At 39.8% G+C, this 15,084-nt stretch overlaps 1 protein-coding gene across 2 annotated transcripts in view; it reads right to left on the bottom strand.

Moving 5' to 3' along the window:
- Positions 1 to 7,126, bottom strand: part of tm2d2 (TM2 domain containing 2) — a 178,289-nt gene extending 171,163 nt beyond the window's left edge. Inside the window, exons 1-4 of one of the 2 annotated variants that reach the window (XR_013505044.1) lie at positions 6,765 to 7,126; positions 6,019 to 6,106; positions 5,803 to 5,918; positions 2,709 to 3,217 (exon numbers count right to left, since the gene is read on the bottom strand). Coding sequence is in view for 1 of the 2 variants with exons in the window: in XM_071911537.2 (XP_071767638.1) it covers positions 3,004 to 3,217; positions 5,803 to 5,918; positions 6,019 to 6,106; positions 6,765 to 7,039 (693 nt within the window). In the remaining variant the exon portion in view is untranslated. Of the gene's footprint in view, positions 1 to 694; positions 3,218 to 5,802; positions 5,919 to 6,018; positions 6,107 to 6,764 lie in introns of those variants that run through there. The other variant, XM_071911537.2, reaches the window with a different exon arrangement.
- Between the last annotated feature and the right edge of the window lie 7,958 nt (positions 7,127 to 15,084).

The following is a 15,084-nucleotide window of genomic DNA, read 5'->3' as shown; positions in this document are numbered from 1 at the left end:
AAGTAACAAGTTCATGCCCCTTCTATGGGGGTTGCCAAAAGGCATTCTGGGAAATGTAGGAAATCACCAACTGAAGTAGAAGTAGACAAGGCAGGTTGAGAGAAAGTAGGTACACCAATGAAGTCAATCACAACACTTCATCACAAAGTAACTCCTGGAATGCATTAAACATCACAGATCGATGATATCTAACAGCGGAAGAGGATCCAAGGGGGGATTTTCCTTTAAACTGAAGCAAACAAGTTCTGTCGCTCTTGTCTACGGTTATTCATTCAAATGGTAGAATATGTAATATTTTGAGTACTGAATACTTTCCTTAGTGCCAGTGTACACAAGACAATCCTCAATGTATAGAGGTGATATAGTTAATCTAACAGCTGTATGTCCCAAGAACTGTACTTGATTGTGTATTTACCTCTTTGCTATTGGTGAAGAACATCAAATATATGTACATAAATGTAATAAAATGTATTACTTGAGATATACATACATTTTCCCACTCCTGTTCAAATTGTTGGGCATATACTGGCACATTGCAGGAAGTGAAGCAACTGAGTGTGCTCAATCAATTCAATCTTGTAGTTCAGGTCAATATCTTGAAGTACTGAGTAGAGACAACAAGCTCTTCCATTGACGTTCTACTTCTCTGCACAAACCAGAACCCATTAAATCAAATCAGAGAATTAAGAGAATGCACTTTACCAAACACTTTTTTTATTGAATCATATTACTGTGTGGAGTGATAAAAGCAAAGTGAGACAGTCTGCATTCCTTCGCAATAGGGGAAAATGTGTCGTCCCAGCGCTCTACAGTGGCATTTCTTTCCGAGAGGCACATGTGCTGCTTAATTAAAAAGACAAGACATTTAGGAGCACAATCTGTGCAAAATAATTGAGTACGCCCATCCCTAATTTGAATCTCAAGTCGCATATGTATTCCTTTTTTTAAATTTGATCAGTAGCATTTTAGTTTCAGGAGCAACATGCCATTAGAGATCATCTAAAAAGGATACGTTGTCAAATCAAAGAGAGACGTACGGACGTGTATTCCCCTAATGTTTGTAGGAACATGTTTTAGACAACATAAATAGATAAGGCAAATAAATAAATAGCTCACTGGATTAAAATTAAAGAATATAAAACAATATCCAAGTCACGTTGGCGGCCGGATCAATATTATATACAGTATTTTACAAGGGCAAGGGCCTCATGGACGTCAAAATCTTCAAAACAGAGACATCAATACAGTATGTTACAGTACATTTGGGACAATTCTGGATTAACTGGATTTGGACTTGTGAGGATGAAGCAATCAGCATCTGAGAAACACGCTCAGGTTAAAAAATAAACAAAAGAAAAATCCTGTACACGATAGTCACTATGTACACAGTTTTTAAAGATGTGTAAGAAAGCATATCTTGCGTGGAAAAATGTAATATGCAAAGCAGAATTTTAATACCAGCTGAAAATATATTGCTTCCTAAAAGCATGAGGAAAATGGTCGACACATTGACGATCATGTCTTTTTGGAAGTTTTTATGATGGCTTCTGAATGGGCTTTATGGACCCTAGGGTCATGAAACTTGCTCTACCTATAAAAAGGGCCGCATAAACCTTCGGTTCAAGTAAAAACAAGAAATTCAACAAAATGAGTTGGAAGATTTGAAGATTTCATGTCATTTCCCAGACCTGAGCCTAGAAACTAAGTACATTGTCAATGAAGACCTTCAATATAAAGTCATTCATTTTAGTTTTAGACTAAGCAAGGTTAGACTCGACACCGAGATGTAAAGTAGAGAAATACTCCCAGACGGCACAGACGCAGTTGCGACTTGAGGAATTTACTGCTTGCCCTGCCTCAAAACTTTCCTGAAGCCAATAACTCAAAACACTAAATCAACAATCACGCCGTAAACACGACTTATGTAATCACTATCCATCTTCGGCGCTGTGTTCATACTTGCTTGACTGGATGTAATGTGTAATCAATCCTTGTTTCATTTGCTATTCATTTTGTTTTCATTTCACTGCGGGAGTACATTCGAGGAACTGAGAAAATACAATATTCTGATGTACGCTCCAGTGGAAGCGTACAGTAAGAGGGTCAAGCTGAGGTTTTTAGTAATGTGGTGTAAGATGGTAGTGATTAAAGCTCAGCGTAGCATAAAAGAAAGGCAAAATAGTTACAAGATCGCTGATCATTAGCGCCTTATTTCCTGTAAACCAGCGGTGATCAAATGTTTCCGTGTCACAGACCCCGGGGTTCCTGCACATTCTCCGTTACAAAGTTCCAGACTTTAATTTCTTCTGTTTCTGTTCTGCCGTGGAAATGAATTTCCTGAGATAAATGAGAACAAATAAAGCTCTGATCTAATTTCTTGGCTGGATTGGGAGATTTTGGTCAGGGCTCGATATGATGCATGTCGATAGTGGCTGGGCAATGTGAGAGTGTCAACAAGGTTGTATCACTCCACAGCTGGGGAATATTCTTCACAACAAAAATGACAATATGTGAAATGAATAGTGGGTCTATATTTATGTGTACTTTCCAAACCTACGAACCCTGGGACCCCCCAAATAGACCCACATTAATCCTCATTTGGTAAGGTTTTGTCCCAAGGAGATATTGAAGATTTTAATTGCTGATTTAGTACTGAATTGTAGAACTGTCTACACTATGTGGGGTGATAAAAGTGGTGACATTGAAACCTAGGAATGGAATAGTCATTGTTATACATTCTCAATCCAGGATCATTTCAAGTGAATTAAATTGTAGTAAAATTAAACTATTCTTAATTTTGCTGGGGATCCCCTGGAGCCCACTCAAGGACAGTTGGGAGGTCCCTGGACTGCTGTAAACCCCCATACACAAGCATCAACACAGCATTTGTAACCATGGCAAGCTACGGCTAAATCCTTGGATTTCTCAATATGTAACCGATAACTGACAAAGGAATAGTTGAGAAGCGGCCAGAGTCCTCGGTCGGCGTTTGCCTTTTCGGCCTCAGTAGTAGGTGCACCAGTTGCTGTAATCGCTGGGCATCAGCCCGCCGGTGATGAGCAGGATCAAGTCAACAAACCACCAGATTCCCAGGCCGCCCAGGGTGAGCAGCTTGCCCACGGCGGTGCCGGTGTGGCCCAGGCAGAAGCGGTCGACGCCGAAACAACCCAGGAAGAAGGAGTACAGCAGCGTGGTGATGAAATAGTGTCCGGTGTATCTGTGCAAAACCAAAAGTAAACAATTCCGTAGATTAGTTCAATTCTTCACTCTGTATCAAGGTGTCTACCAGTTTAAGACTTTTTAAGACCTTTTTAATGCCAGTTGGAATGAAATAGGAGACCAATTTTGCAATTGAAACCTTGCCTGGGCTGATTTCACAATGCAAAAACCAAGAAATCGTAACAATTTTAAGACGTCTAAAACTGAATGGAAGAGTTAATGTTATATTTAACTGTATTCTACACCTTTTAATGTCTTGAGTTTAGCTCTACAGACGCCCTGTGTATTGATTTTCTGCCATATCTGTTACAAACTGAATATTAGATATTTGGGGTGGAAAATGGAAATATCAAAATAAGAGCTCCAACAAACCAAAAGATTTATGAGAGAAGCTAGTACAGAAACCCTGCAGCTCAGCTCTATGTGTCTGATCTCTATGCAGTTACTAGAGAGATTGAGGTTATGTGCTGAATGCAGAGAGATGCTGGGTGAACATGGTGTGCTGTGGAAAACATGGCAGAAAAAAAAAAGTCAAGCGGTGATTTCTATGCATTTGTAAACAGTGCTCTCTAGTGGTGAAGTCCTAGATCAGTGATTCTCAATCTTTTTCATATCAAGAACCCCTAATGTAGTACATATTAGGGGTACGGACCCCCACTTGATGAGATTTCGTCTCTTGAACCCGAATCAGAGAATATTTTTGTTGTTCGATATGATTTGGTCCAGAATTCCATGACTATCTGTATTGTAGGTAGAGAGATAACAGTGAAGCTATGATCAAAATAGTGATTCTTCTACATTCTCTAATTGTGTTAACTTAAATAATGGTGAAGTTTAACACTGGACCCCCTGGAACTCCCTCAAGGACCCCTGGTGGTCCCCGGACCCCACGTTGAGCACCGCTGATCTAGATCAACTAAACCTTTTAATAGCTAGGTGAAAATTAATTTTAAAAAAAGGTAAATTTTATTGAATTGATACATTAGATAAAAGTCAACAAAGCACATTTGCATGTTTGGACTCATTTCTGCATGTTAAGTCTATCTGTAAATTTTACCAGATGATACTGTAGCTAACAATGCACATCTTCACGTTCTGCCTATATTTCTGTACATGTATGACTCCATCTGTAAATCTGTTAATATGAGAATAGCTACAATGCATATTTGCACGCCTTGACACATCTATAGCTAGCTGCACATCAGCTTCAGCCAGTAAATATTTAAAAAAAAAAAGATGCTATATCATTATTTAGCTGCTGTATTATTTCCAGTATATTTGGTTGGTGTGAATACTTGTATTATCCTCCATACTCTTGTCTCATTCTTATCTATATCCAGTATTCTCTGCTGCTGTGATGACCCAATTTCCCCACAGCAATCATTAATGTTTCAACGAATCTAATCCAATTAGGATTTTTTTTCATCATTAAGCCAGTCCCTAAACATGGCTGTAGTACAGCCTGCGTGTAAAGCATGCCAAAAGACACTAGGCAGACTGAAGATGGTAAACCAGGCACCAAGACTCAGTATGAGAGTTTTTGGTATTGTTTTGGTACCAGGTGCACAAACACATATTTTGAACTATTTACAATTGTACATTTCCCACATAAGTAGTAAACAGAAATGAACACTCATCATGCATCCCGCACCTCAGAGTAACACAAGATTGTACATCCACTTCATCGCATCATCATAGTTTGGACCCGATGCATGCTGTCCTCTCTTGTCAGATAGAATATTACACCAAACTCCATAGAAGTCACTGTTAATTTAATGTGATCTTTCTTATCTGCAAACTCTACAAAACTCATAGAACATCACTCAAGACCTTTTCCAAATAGTTAGGATTTACTGGTAAATTCTGCATACAAGTGATCTACCAAGCAGTTTGTAGTTCAATAAAATCCCAACTTTTGCAACTGTTTTGCTTGTTAAGGGAAAATGTGCTGACTACTCCCCCACACAGTCACTAATAAACTCCTTGTTAAACTCCTTAATGAACTCCATATAAAGGCTGGCTAGCGGCTCTGAAGCCTCAGTTAGGAAAGAAGATCCACAAGTGCTGCATTTGGCAACAATCTGTGTATTTATGCCTTTCATACAGGGAGACACTTTCACCTGATAACCTTGTGGGGCAGCATTTCCATTAGTGTGGAAATTGGAAGACAAGGAGTAACAACAGTTGAGATTTTATTGAAATATGAGCTGCTTGACGGATCATTTGCATTTCATAACACAAAAACTACATATCAAGTAAAATCAGCCTACAGATTGATGCTGTGACGTCAGCTGTGTTTATGCAGATGGGTTTCCACACATCTCACTTTGAAATGAGAATAGCAAAGCAATAGGGCTACCGCTGTTTCTCAGATTCTGACATATTATCCTGCTCGTCTTTGGCCACCCAATGTGCCAATTTCTTTTTATTACTTCTAAATAAATGTTAATCCATAAAAGTTACTTACTACAGCTTTAAATTAACAGCATTTTGCTTGGAGTTTGGTGTGACATTCTCTCCCTACAAGACAGAAAGGCACATATCAGGGCTATACAGCTGTGTGTCAAGCGTGGCATCACTTACTTGATGCAGGGTACATCCCCTCTGAGGAACTCTCTGGGTCCAGCACACTCTATATCATCTAGTGCGGTGCAGATAACTTGTGTGTGGTTCACTTCTTTTTGAGTCTGGCCTCCCCACTTAAGAGAAAAACAGTGATAAGTTCAATTGAATGTATAAGCACACCACATAGTAGGATGTGTTTATCATAAAGTTCAAGGCGGTTGTATTGACACTTACCCCCACACAGCCGTGGCCCAGCTCCTGCAAGGCACTGTTGTTGCCTGCATGATCTACAGGGTCTTGACAGTGGATGAACTCCTCCGGCCTACATGCCACAGCAGGGATGTGTCAAGGAAGACAGGAGAATGGAAGTGTGAGACTGATTTGGATAACAGGCTAACTAGGCTGTCGTGAGTTAAGGTAAACCTTAGCTAGTACATATGTTCCATTTTTTCTTGGGGATGAGAGAGCCGCACGCGAAACCTTATTCAAAAGGATCTGGCAGTTTAATGTTGCCTTACTTATCAAGCACATACCTGGTAGAACATGAACTAAGACATGTAATAAATCATTAGGATCCTCTGGTAAATTCGGCATTCACGTGATCCACCAAGCAGCACCTTATTTGAATAAAATCAAATAACATTGGCACACGATGCTCGCCACTGACCATTTTGGTGGTGGAAGAAGATTGGGTTAATAACAGGCCAGCCAATTTTGAAAGTTGAAATTTTATTGAAGTGCTGCTTTGAGTATTGGATATATGCCGAATTGAAGAGTGGATTCTGAAGATTCACAAACGGTTTTAAATCATTTTGTACCTAGTATGTACCTTTGCCGATGAGCAAGTGAGCATTTATTTGCTAGATTTCGGAAAGGAGTCTGGTTGACGTTCTCTCTATACAAGCTAGCTAACGTTAGTTATGTGTAGGTTAGCATTAGCACTCCATTAACGCCACTCACGCTAGCGAGGCCATACTTACAGATAGCTGCAGAGGACGACCGGAGACGGGGGTCTGTACTCATAGTGCTCGGTGTAATTCACTCTTTCGACTGGTATTACATGATATGTCTCATTTTCCTGCGGTTGTTCGCTAAACGGGACTGTCGTCGCTCCCTGGCCGGGAGGAGCAGCGGGTGTCTCCGATGTCGACGAGTTTTGGGAGTGAATTCCTTCCAAACATTGTAAAAGTATCACCGTCAGCAGCAACAGGACCTGTCCGCACAGCAGAATATAGTTTACAGAAATCCTTGCCATCCTCAAAATGCTACATATATACTAAAAAATCCGCGTCTGACAGCGACATTTACGATACGAGTTTTTACATTGGATTTCTTATTTTGATACTTTGTCCCATGGCTATGACGTTGTCAGTAAGCGTCTACGTCCCTCGCGTCATCTCGCCATCTAGTGGGGAGGGTTGTAAGGTCAGGCAATTTTTTTTAGCCCAAGAGACTGAAAATCCGCCCACAAAGCTCCCAAACCAGCCCAAAATACACATGCCAGCATTTTTTTTAAATTTTATTTATAGATTGAATGCCATTGCAAAATGAGTTTGCGTTTTTTAAATTATATTTATTAGCCTACTTAGAATTGTATTTATATTAAGAGTATTGAGTCATAAAAGAGAGAGGAGAGATAAATCAGCATTTCTCTTCCAAAAGATTATGTATTTGTGATGCTAAGTAAGACTAGGGAAGTGAAATGATGATCAGGAGCAGCCAAAGTCTACAGAAAACGTTAAATATTGGCGTTTTGACGGCTCTAAGTGGGTTTGAAGGTATGAACACTTCCAAATCGTTGCTTTTAACCGTCAAATAATTTCGTCGGTTATTCCCATAGGACCTGAACGCAGCATAACATTGTGGAGCAGAAACATATTTTATTTCAATTTTTGGCTATGAAAATAGAGGGATACTAGCCTATACAAAATGACAACAAAAACTACAACTCCCTGTAGGAACATTATGATAGGCCTACTATAGAAGATAAGAACACTAAACATCAAAAACTCACTAGGCCTACTGAATATCACAGACACACTATAGGCTAATTTCAGTCCCTATAGGAATATTATAGGAATATTAGTCATACCAGAGTGATTTTATAAGTGACATTATAGTGCAATATTAGGGATATCATATTAAGCTATAGGAATACCACAGGAGATTAAAAAAAGAAAAAAAAAAGAAATGCCATAAATTAAGATTAGATTCGTAAATTTTAATTCCTACATTTCTTAAATTATGTTTCGGGACCCGGAATAAGTATAACTTTATTTAATATTATTGTGTTAAAGTTTAAGCAGGCCTCCCCCTGCATGGACTGTAATGTGCTGGTCGGCACTGAGCATCCTGTCTCGGTCTGTAGTCTGCATTTGATTTTTATTGAATTCGATATAACACAAGATAAAGTAGCCACGTCAGCTATAATTACATAGCGTTGCTGTAGGGTGAAAACCTCATAACTCTAATTTTGGTGATTTCATTTGAAGGATCACATGCTGCTGTAATTGAACCATCCTTGGGCTGATTAAAACCGTTCAAAACCCCATTGGATAAACTCCACAATGCATGGTTGTCAGGCTGAAAACTTAGTTTCTGAAAAGTTGACATTTTCGACATAGGCTATGAGGTTTTCACCCCACAACAGGGATATGGCTATTTCTTAATGTTAAAGGCTTTCTAACGAATGATGAACCATATTAATCTTATATTAATCCAATTACGCACGTCAATTTACTCTTATGAAAAAGAACTAGTAGGCTAATACATTTCAGAATAAAAACTATACAAATAATACAGCAAAACTGCATATGTAAGGGTAATGATAGGCTACCATATAGGAGATGACACATGGATGACTCGATATTGAGTAGCACAGACACACGTTCCTAAAGGAAGAGGCCTAGAAATAGTACAGTGGTTTTTCGTTAGGGGAGCAACAAAAATCATTGCAGCGGTCAAAATATCAAAGAAATACCTGAATATGCCTAAAATAAACCATAGGTCTATCATGTGCATTGCTTGAAATGAAATGTCATATAAACCACAAAAGACTAAAGACAAATAATTAAAAAGGCAAACACAGAATATTCCAAAACCCATGTTTTAATAATGCCAACAATTATTGCCCGACCTACATAGGCCTACATTTACTTTCATGTTTTTTATAATAACAACGCAAGTTACTTAAGAGCATTTATTATGGACATTAGGTGGCAAGTTTAAAGAAACAGTGGTGATTTAATTTGCCAACATTTCTTCTGGTTTCAGTCTTCAAATCGGGTGTTTAGGCTGTTAGGTTCTAAGAAAAGAAAATGCTTCTCTGATTGTGGTGCCAAATTGTGTGACGTAGTTTAATGAAAACTATTGACTAAATCTTTCAGTGAAAAGATACGCTTTCCATAAAATGTTTAATAAAATGTTAGATATTACAATAATCAAGAAATAGAAAAAAACAAAACAATTATGGATTCTTTGAAACGCAAATAATTAGCGCAAAAACAATAGGCCTACGTGATTTTAGGCTAATGTAGACCTAAACTGTGGGTGTGGGTGTGTGTGTGTGTGCGTGTGTGTGTGTGTGCGTGTGTGTGTGTGTGTGTGTGTGTGTGTGTGAGAGAGAGAGAGAGAGAAAGTAGCCTAATAGACCTATTTGAAGGAGATCAAAATAAGTTACCTTGGAATACAACGTCAGCGCAGTGCCATTAAACAAACAGCCTGTAGTCAAGTGCATTTTTCACGAATATACAGATAATAGGTTATGTTATCTTGTATGAAGAGACCCTCCCGCTAAATCCAATTCACAAATCTGGTATAGTTTAATGTTTTTTTACTTATCGGCAAAACACATGACTTTAACACCTTTTCTGAATCGTTAAGAGCCACTCTTCAATTCGGCATACATACAATTTACCAGCCACCACTTACTTTCAATACAATTTCAACTTTTCTAATCGATTCACTTATAATTTCCTCGATCTTCTTCCACCAAAAGACACAGCGGAGGGCGGTAGCTAGCAGTGTGAGCAGCCTATAAAAGTTGAATATTTATGGGAATAAAGTGCTGCTTGGTCTGTCAAATGTATGCCGAATTTACTAGCACACCCTAATGATTGCTACAACGTCTTAAGTCATGCTCTATCAAGTTATTTACGTTTCCCGATAAGCAAGATAAACGTAAACGGTCGGATTTTTAGATAAGTTTTGGCGTGGCCCTCTCTCCACCCAAGAGAGAACGGTATCGGCTAAGGTGGAAAGTGGATAGACTACATGCATGGTTATTTTAAAGCAGTAGTAGCCTAACCTATCTCTGCTATCATTATTTTCAATGATATTTTTGTGTATATTTCAGGATGATTCGTCTTCATTGGAGTCTGTGACCTGTTGCGCCGTCCCGGGTTCATCCGCTGAGTCCGTGCGGTCTGTTTTAGTCGGCACCAGCAAATCTGGGGCAGGAGCGTGATATTTCAAGCCGTTGGCACCGTCACCCACAATCGGAACAGATGAAGATATCATCGGGGAGGCGAGGCGGTAGTCCTGGGTGTGGACGCCTGGATAGGCTCTGAAATCCAGCCTGGCTCGTACCGGTGGAAGGTACTGGGCTGAGACTGGCGCTGCAGAGAAACTGGAGTAGGGGTAAAAGAAAAACCCTCCAAAGTGAGAAAGGCCCACCAGGTCCTGTTGATCCAAAACAGAAGATAAAACAGATTAGAAACTGTTTTTAATGGGTAAAAGTCACAGCTCCAGTCCTCAGTTTCGATTGATATTGATATGATATAGCCTAATATTTTAATATCTAAGAATATTAATGCAGTAACCCATGTTGCTATTGTATTGTTCAAGAACTATTTTGCTTGGCGGAAGAATAATTATTCGAATAATGATGGATTTAAAAAAAAATAAAGAAAGTTTTTTTATGTTTTAATCAACGTAATAATTACACTAAATGTTATTCATCCGCCAATTAAAATAGTTCTAAAACAGCAGTTGCTAAGCTAGGCTACACTTAAGTAGCGGTTTGAGTGGTGATTTTCAGTTAGCGCATTAACACGCCGTCATGTGTGTTTATATATCATAATATTATATTATTACATTTTAAATGAACTTTTATGCGCTAATGTGTGTTTTTACTGGGTATTTTACAACCGCTTCCAAAATGACACAGCCAGTCTGACTGGAACTATCCGACTTGTTTACTACTAATATCTGCCATAGGCTACTAATGTATTCCAATAAGTCAAACACTGGGTTGTTTCTCCACTGTTTACCTGCACCAGCGCGTGGTGTTGAAGGTTCATGGGAAACCCCGGAGCGGCTGGAGTCCTGACAGGTGACGCGATGCTCACTCCACACGGTAATGCGCTGTCTAACGCCGCATAACCGTATAACGTCCCTCCTATGTTGACCTGGGCGGGGTGGAAAAGATTGTTGGCGATACTCAGATCATGCAGGTGTCTGGTTAAATCCGGTGGATGGAAATAGCTGTGCGCAAAACCGCTGCGTAATTTGCGTAATTGTTCCCTATCCACAAAGTGTCTGGTCGGCTCCGGGTCTTCTGGTGCACAGCAGCCCGCTGCATCGGTTATGACATCGATGAGATGGCTTTGTCTGGGATCAGTTTCTCTCTGTGTCCCGTGCGGGGTGTTAACTGTCCTCTCTGCGTCGTGCGTAATGGCGACGGTTGGCTCAGTTTTGGTTTCCTTGAGAGTTTTACGCACGTCGTGTCCAGGATTGTCCTCACCATTGCAGTCTTGATCACTGTCACTTTCGTGGGCGTCTTGCGTAAAAAAGATACATGTGAATGTTAGGTTTAGGTTCATGTTTGTACACTAGCAAAATGTTGCAATAATAACCCCAATATAGGCCTAAATAAAAAAATTGTATTAGGTCAAATCAATATGAAAAAGCCTGGCTGGACCATCTTTGAAAAATAAATAAATAAATAAACTTTTTGTACCTGAAGACTTGGAGTTCTCTGAATATTCTAGAGATGAATCCTTCACAGGATCAGCTTTCATTTCATTCATCCGCATCTCTTTTGATTTTTGTGATGCGTGTTGTAGTTTCCTAATACCACAAAAGAAGGGGAAATTATTTTAAGTGACATTGATTGATTGTCTGATAAAGCATAGTGAACATGATCAGATATGGGTCAACCCAGAGGACAGCAGATGAAAGCATTATACACCACATTATAGTCCTAGATGACAGGTGTTTGTTCACTCATAGAGCTGATATGGCTCTGGGGCAGCTGTTCAATATCTAAAGTGTTAAATTAACTCTTATGGGTGTGGACTGATAGAAACACTAGCACAGTTTGGTTACACTCTAAACTGAACACTGAAGGTTTTGCTGTCCAGAAAAGTTGACATAGCCTCTGTCAAAGCCTCACTTTTTACTGCATGCTTGCTGAACCAATGCTGCGCTTTTGCTCTGTTGTGTTCCGAATTACATTTTAAGGATGTATAATTGAAAAAAAAATGTAAATAAATAAATCAAATCTCTTGCACAAAGGATGTGACAGTTATTTAGAGTTCTATATATGAGTGTCATGTCATCTGGAAGACACTTATGAAGACACTGTGAACACAAAAATTTGCACGGCCTGTCTTAGGGATATCATAAAGTTGAGATAGTGAAAAGGCCTTTTTAGGAATTAAAATAAAAAAAAGTAGCATTGCAATGAAATATCCAATAAAGTAAAATGGCAAAAAGCTTTCTTGGAGGGTCAATTAGAGGCCAAAGGACAAAGCAGCGTTCAGATGGATTAAGATGAAATAGCCCTTTAATTGGTTTGGCGTCCTATCAGTTAACTCACCTCTTTTCTCTCCTCCCATTGCCTGTGTCTCGGAATCCCTTAGCGAAAGGATTGTTGTCTATTTTCAGCTGTGTGATCTGAAAATGAATATAAAAACAAGAACATAATGCAACGCAAAAAGCTGCTCAGAACTGTAGACTTCCCCTTCAAAGTTGATAGAAAAACTGTAACATGCTTTATTATACTTATATAAAGCCCAAGTAAAAATCACTGTGCCATCCATTTCTGGCCTTTGTAAAGTTATAGGTCAATGTGTTACATAATAAACCATAATGCATGTGATTATGTTAAGTCTTTTGGGGTGTAGGTGTAATGAATGAAGAAGTAAACCTCCTACCTTATCATTCTGGTAAGCTGTTACCGCAATGAATTCTGTCTCAGAGAACACATAGGTCCTAAAGGTGCTGTAAGGCAGTTTCAGGATGTCGTTTGCCTTTACTACATGAAACCTCGGTTGGTATTTGTGCATCGAGTTGAGAATTGTCTGCAAATAAGAAAAATATAAATGGCATTAAAATGAATAAGGCAGTACCATTAGAGGTTTGGGGAAATACAGTGTGGAGAAACTCATTTTAAAGAGATACTGTTATATTGTGTCTTGTTTTATGTTTACAAATCGAGCAGAAACTCAGAAGAGCCAAATAGCATTTAGACCCAATATTTTATATATAGGTCGTTATAGCCTAAAATTCAGGTGTTATATGTGAAAACTTATCTTACTTAACTATAACAATAAATAAATTTAAAAAAACATGAACTATAGCATTCCATAAAACATCTATAGCAGTAATACATTTTAGAAGGTTACTATCACAAACAAATTATAAAGTATGTATAATATTCTATACGAATATAGGAATATTATAGTGATACCATAGGAGAGAAAAATAGAAAATACCAAAAAGTGTATATCAATATATACAATATATACTCACTATAGGAATATTATAGTGGTACTATGGAGGGGGGAAAAAACATACAGGACAATAAGACACAGAAACACTATAGGAACATTATAGGGGATATTCTAGTGAATTTTCGTTAGAGATAGTGAGAATGTGTAAATAAAATGAAAGCTGAAGCTTACAAATCCGTGCTTGTCAGATATGTTGTTGGTCAGTTTGAGTTTGTGGAAGTTGACCACTTTAGACATCCACTGCTCGCCGGTGGCCGGGCTGTCCGGGTGGATGTACATGCGCTTGGGCATCTCGGGGTCCGCCTTCCCCGCCACCATCCAGCGGGAGTTATGAAACTTATATCTGCAGTCGTCCGCCGCCACGATATCCATCAGCAGAATATATTTGGCTTTCGGGTCCAGCCCGGTACACCTTGCTTTGAACGGCGGAAACATGCGCCTGCGAGGAGGAGAGGAAATAGAACCAAGAGAGTGAAATCTTTCTCGGTGGCATGCACGCATTAAAAACAGAGATTGCGTCACTTTTCGATATTTACCTCCCGGATTTTGTAATGACCATTTCGGTGCCGCATTTGTGGAACTGTCTCCAAAGCTCCCTGGCTTCCAGATGAACTTTAGGGTCATCTTCTGCCATGTCCCCCCTCCCCAGTACGCCCGGAGGCCCGCGGAGGGTCGCGGACTGCTCCGGCGGCGATGTGTGGATCACGGGCTCGGCACCGGGATCCAAACTGGGATGTGATCCGCGGGACGTCAGCGCGATGGCGGGGAACAGCGAGGGTCCGGCCAGGATGGTGCCGTGAAGGGCCACATCCCCGACCCTGCTCGCTGGGAAAGTGTGCGGTACCTCGCCGGGGACGCACGGCTCCGAGAAACTGCGCATCGTCTCCAAATACAGAGGAACTTTTTTTTTTTTATTTTTTTTTTTTACGCACGACTATATTCGGGTTACAATCTTGTCGGCGTGCCACTTTGAAACCTGCGAGGCGAATGTTTCTGCATTTTAATTTTAAGAGGCAATAAACTGCACTGAAGGGTGCAGCCTCATTTCTAAGTCCAACATTTTCCTCTTTTCTGGATGTTTTTCCTTAGAAAAAAACGAGTCCAGTGCGTCCAGCTGCTTCCCAGCCTGTGTGTCCGAGGTGATTTGCTCCTTGACACGTTTGGACTCAGTATATGACACCCAGCAGTGGGTGGGGTTTCCCTGGTATTGCATTGTATGTGAAGGGGAGGCTGCAGGACTATCCTGCTTCAAGTTGCTCCACTTGCTGATGGAGCTCTCCTTGAGAATTTGGGGTTGAAATCCTACATTTTTATGAATGAAAACAGAACCAAATACATACTAGGCCATAATGCACCAACCAGAAAGTAGCTTTTATCATTATTTGGGACTATAGGAGTGGACTCACTGGGACTTCTTCCTCCTCAGTGTATTTCAGGCTCACGCTGTTATGTGTCTTACCCCATCTGAGATGTTCATCAGCCCTCTATAAACACTGTAATGAACACCATAACTGCACCATCCATGAAATATGAGTGACAAACCCTAAATTCTGGCACGCACATT

The sequence above is a fragment of the Centroberyx gerrardi genome, chromosome 8 (genome assembly GCF_048128805.1).
Source record: "Centroberyx gerrardi isolate f3 chromosome 8, fCenGer3.hap1.cur.20231027, whole genome shotgun sequence".
Lineage (NCBI taxonomy): Eukaryota > Metazoa > Chordata > Actinopteri > Beryciformes > Berycidae > Centroberyx > Centroberyx gerrardi.
The sequence above is the reverse complement of the archived record's forward strand: the minus strand, read 5'-3'. Positions and strand labels throughout refer to the sequence as shown.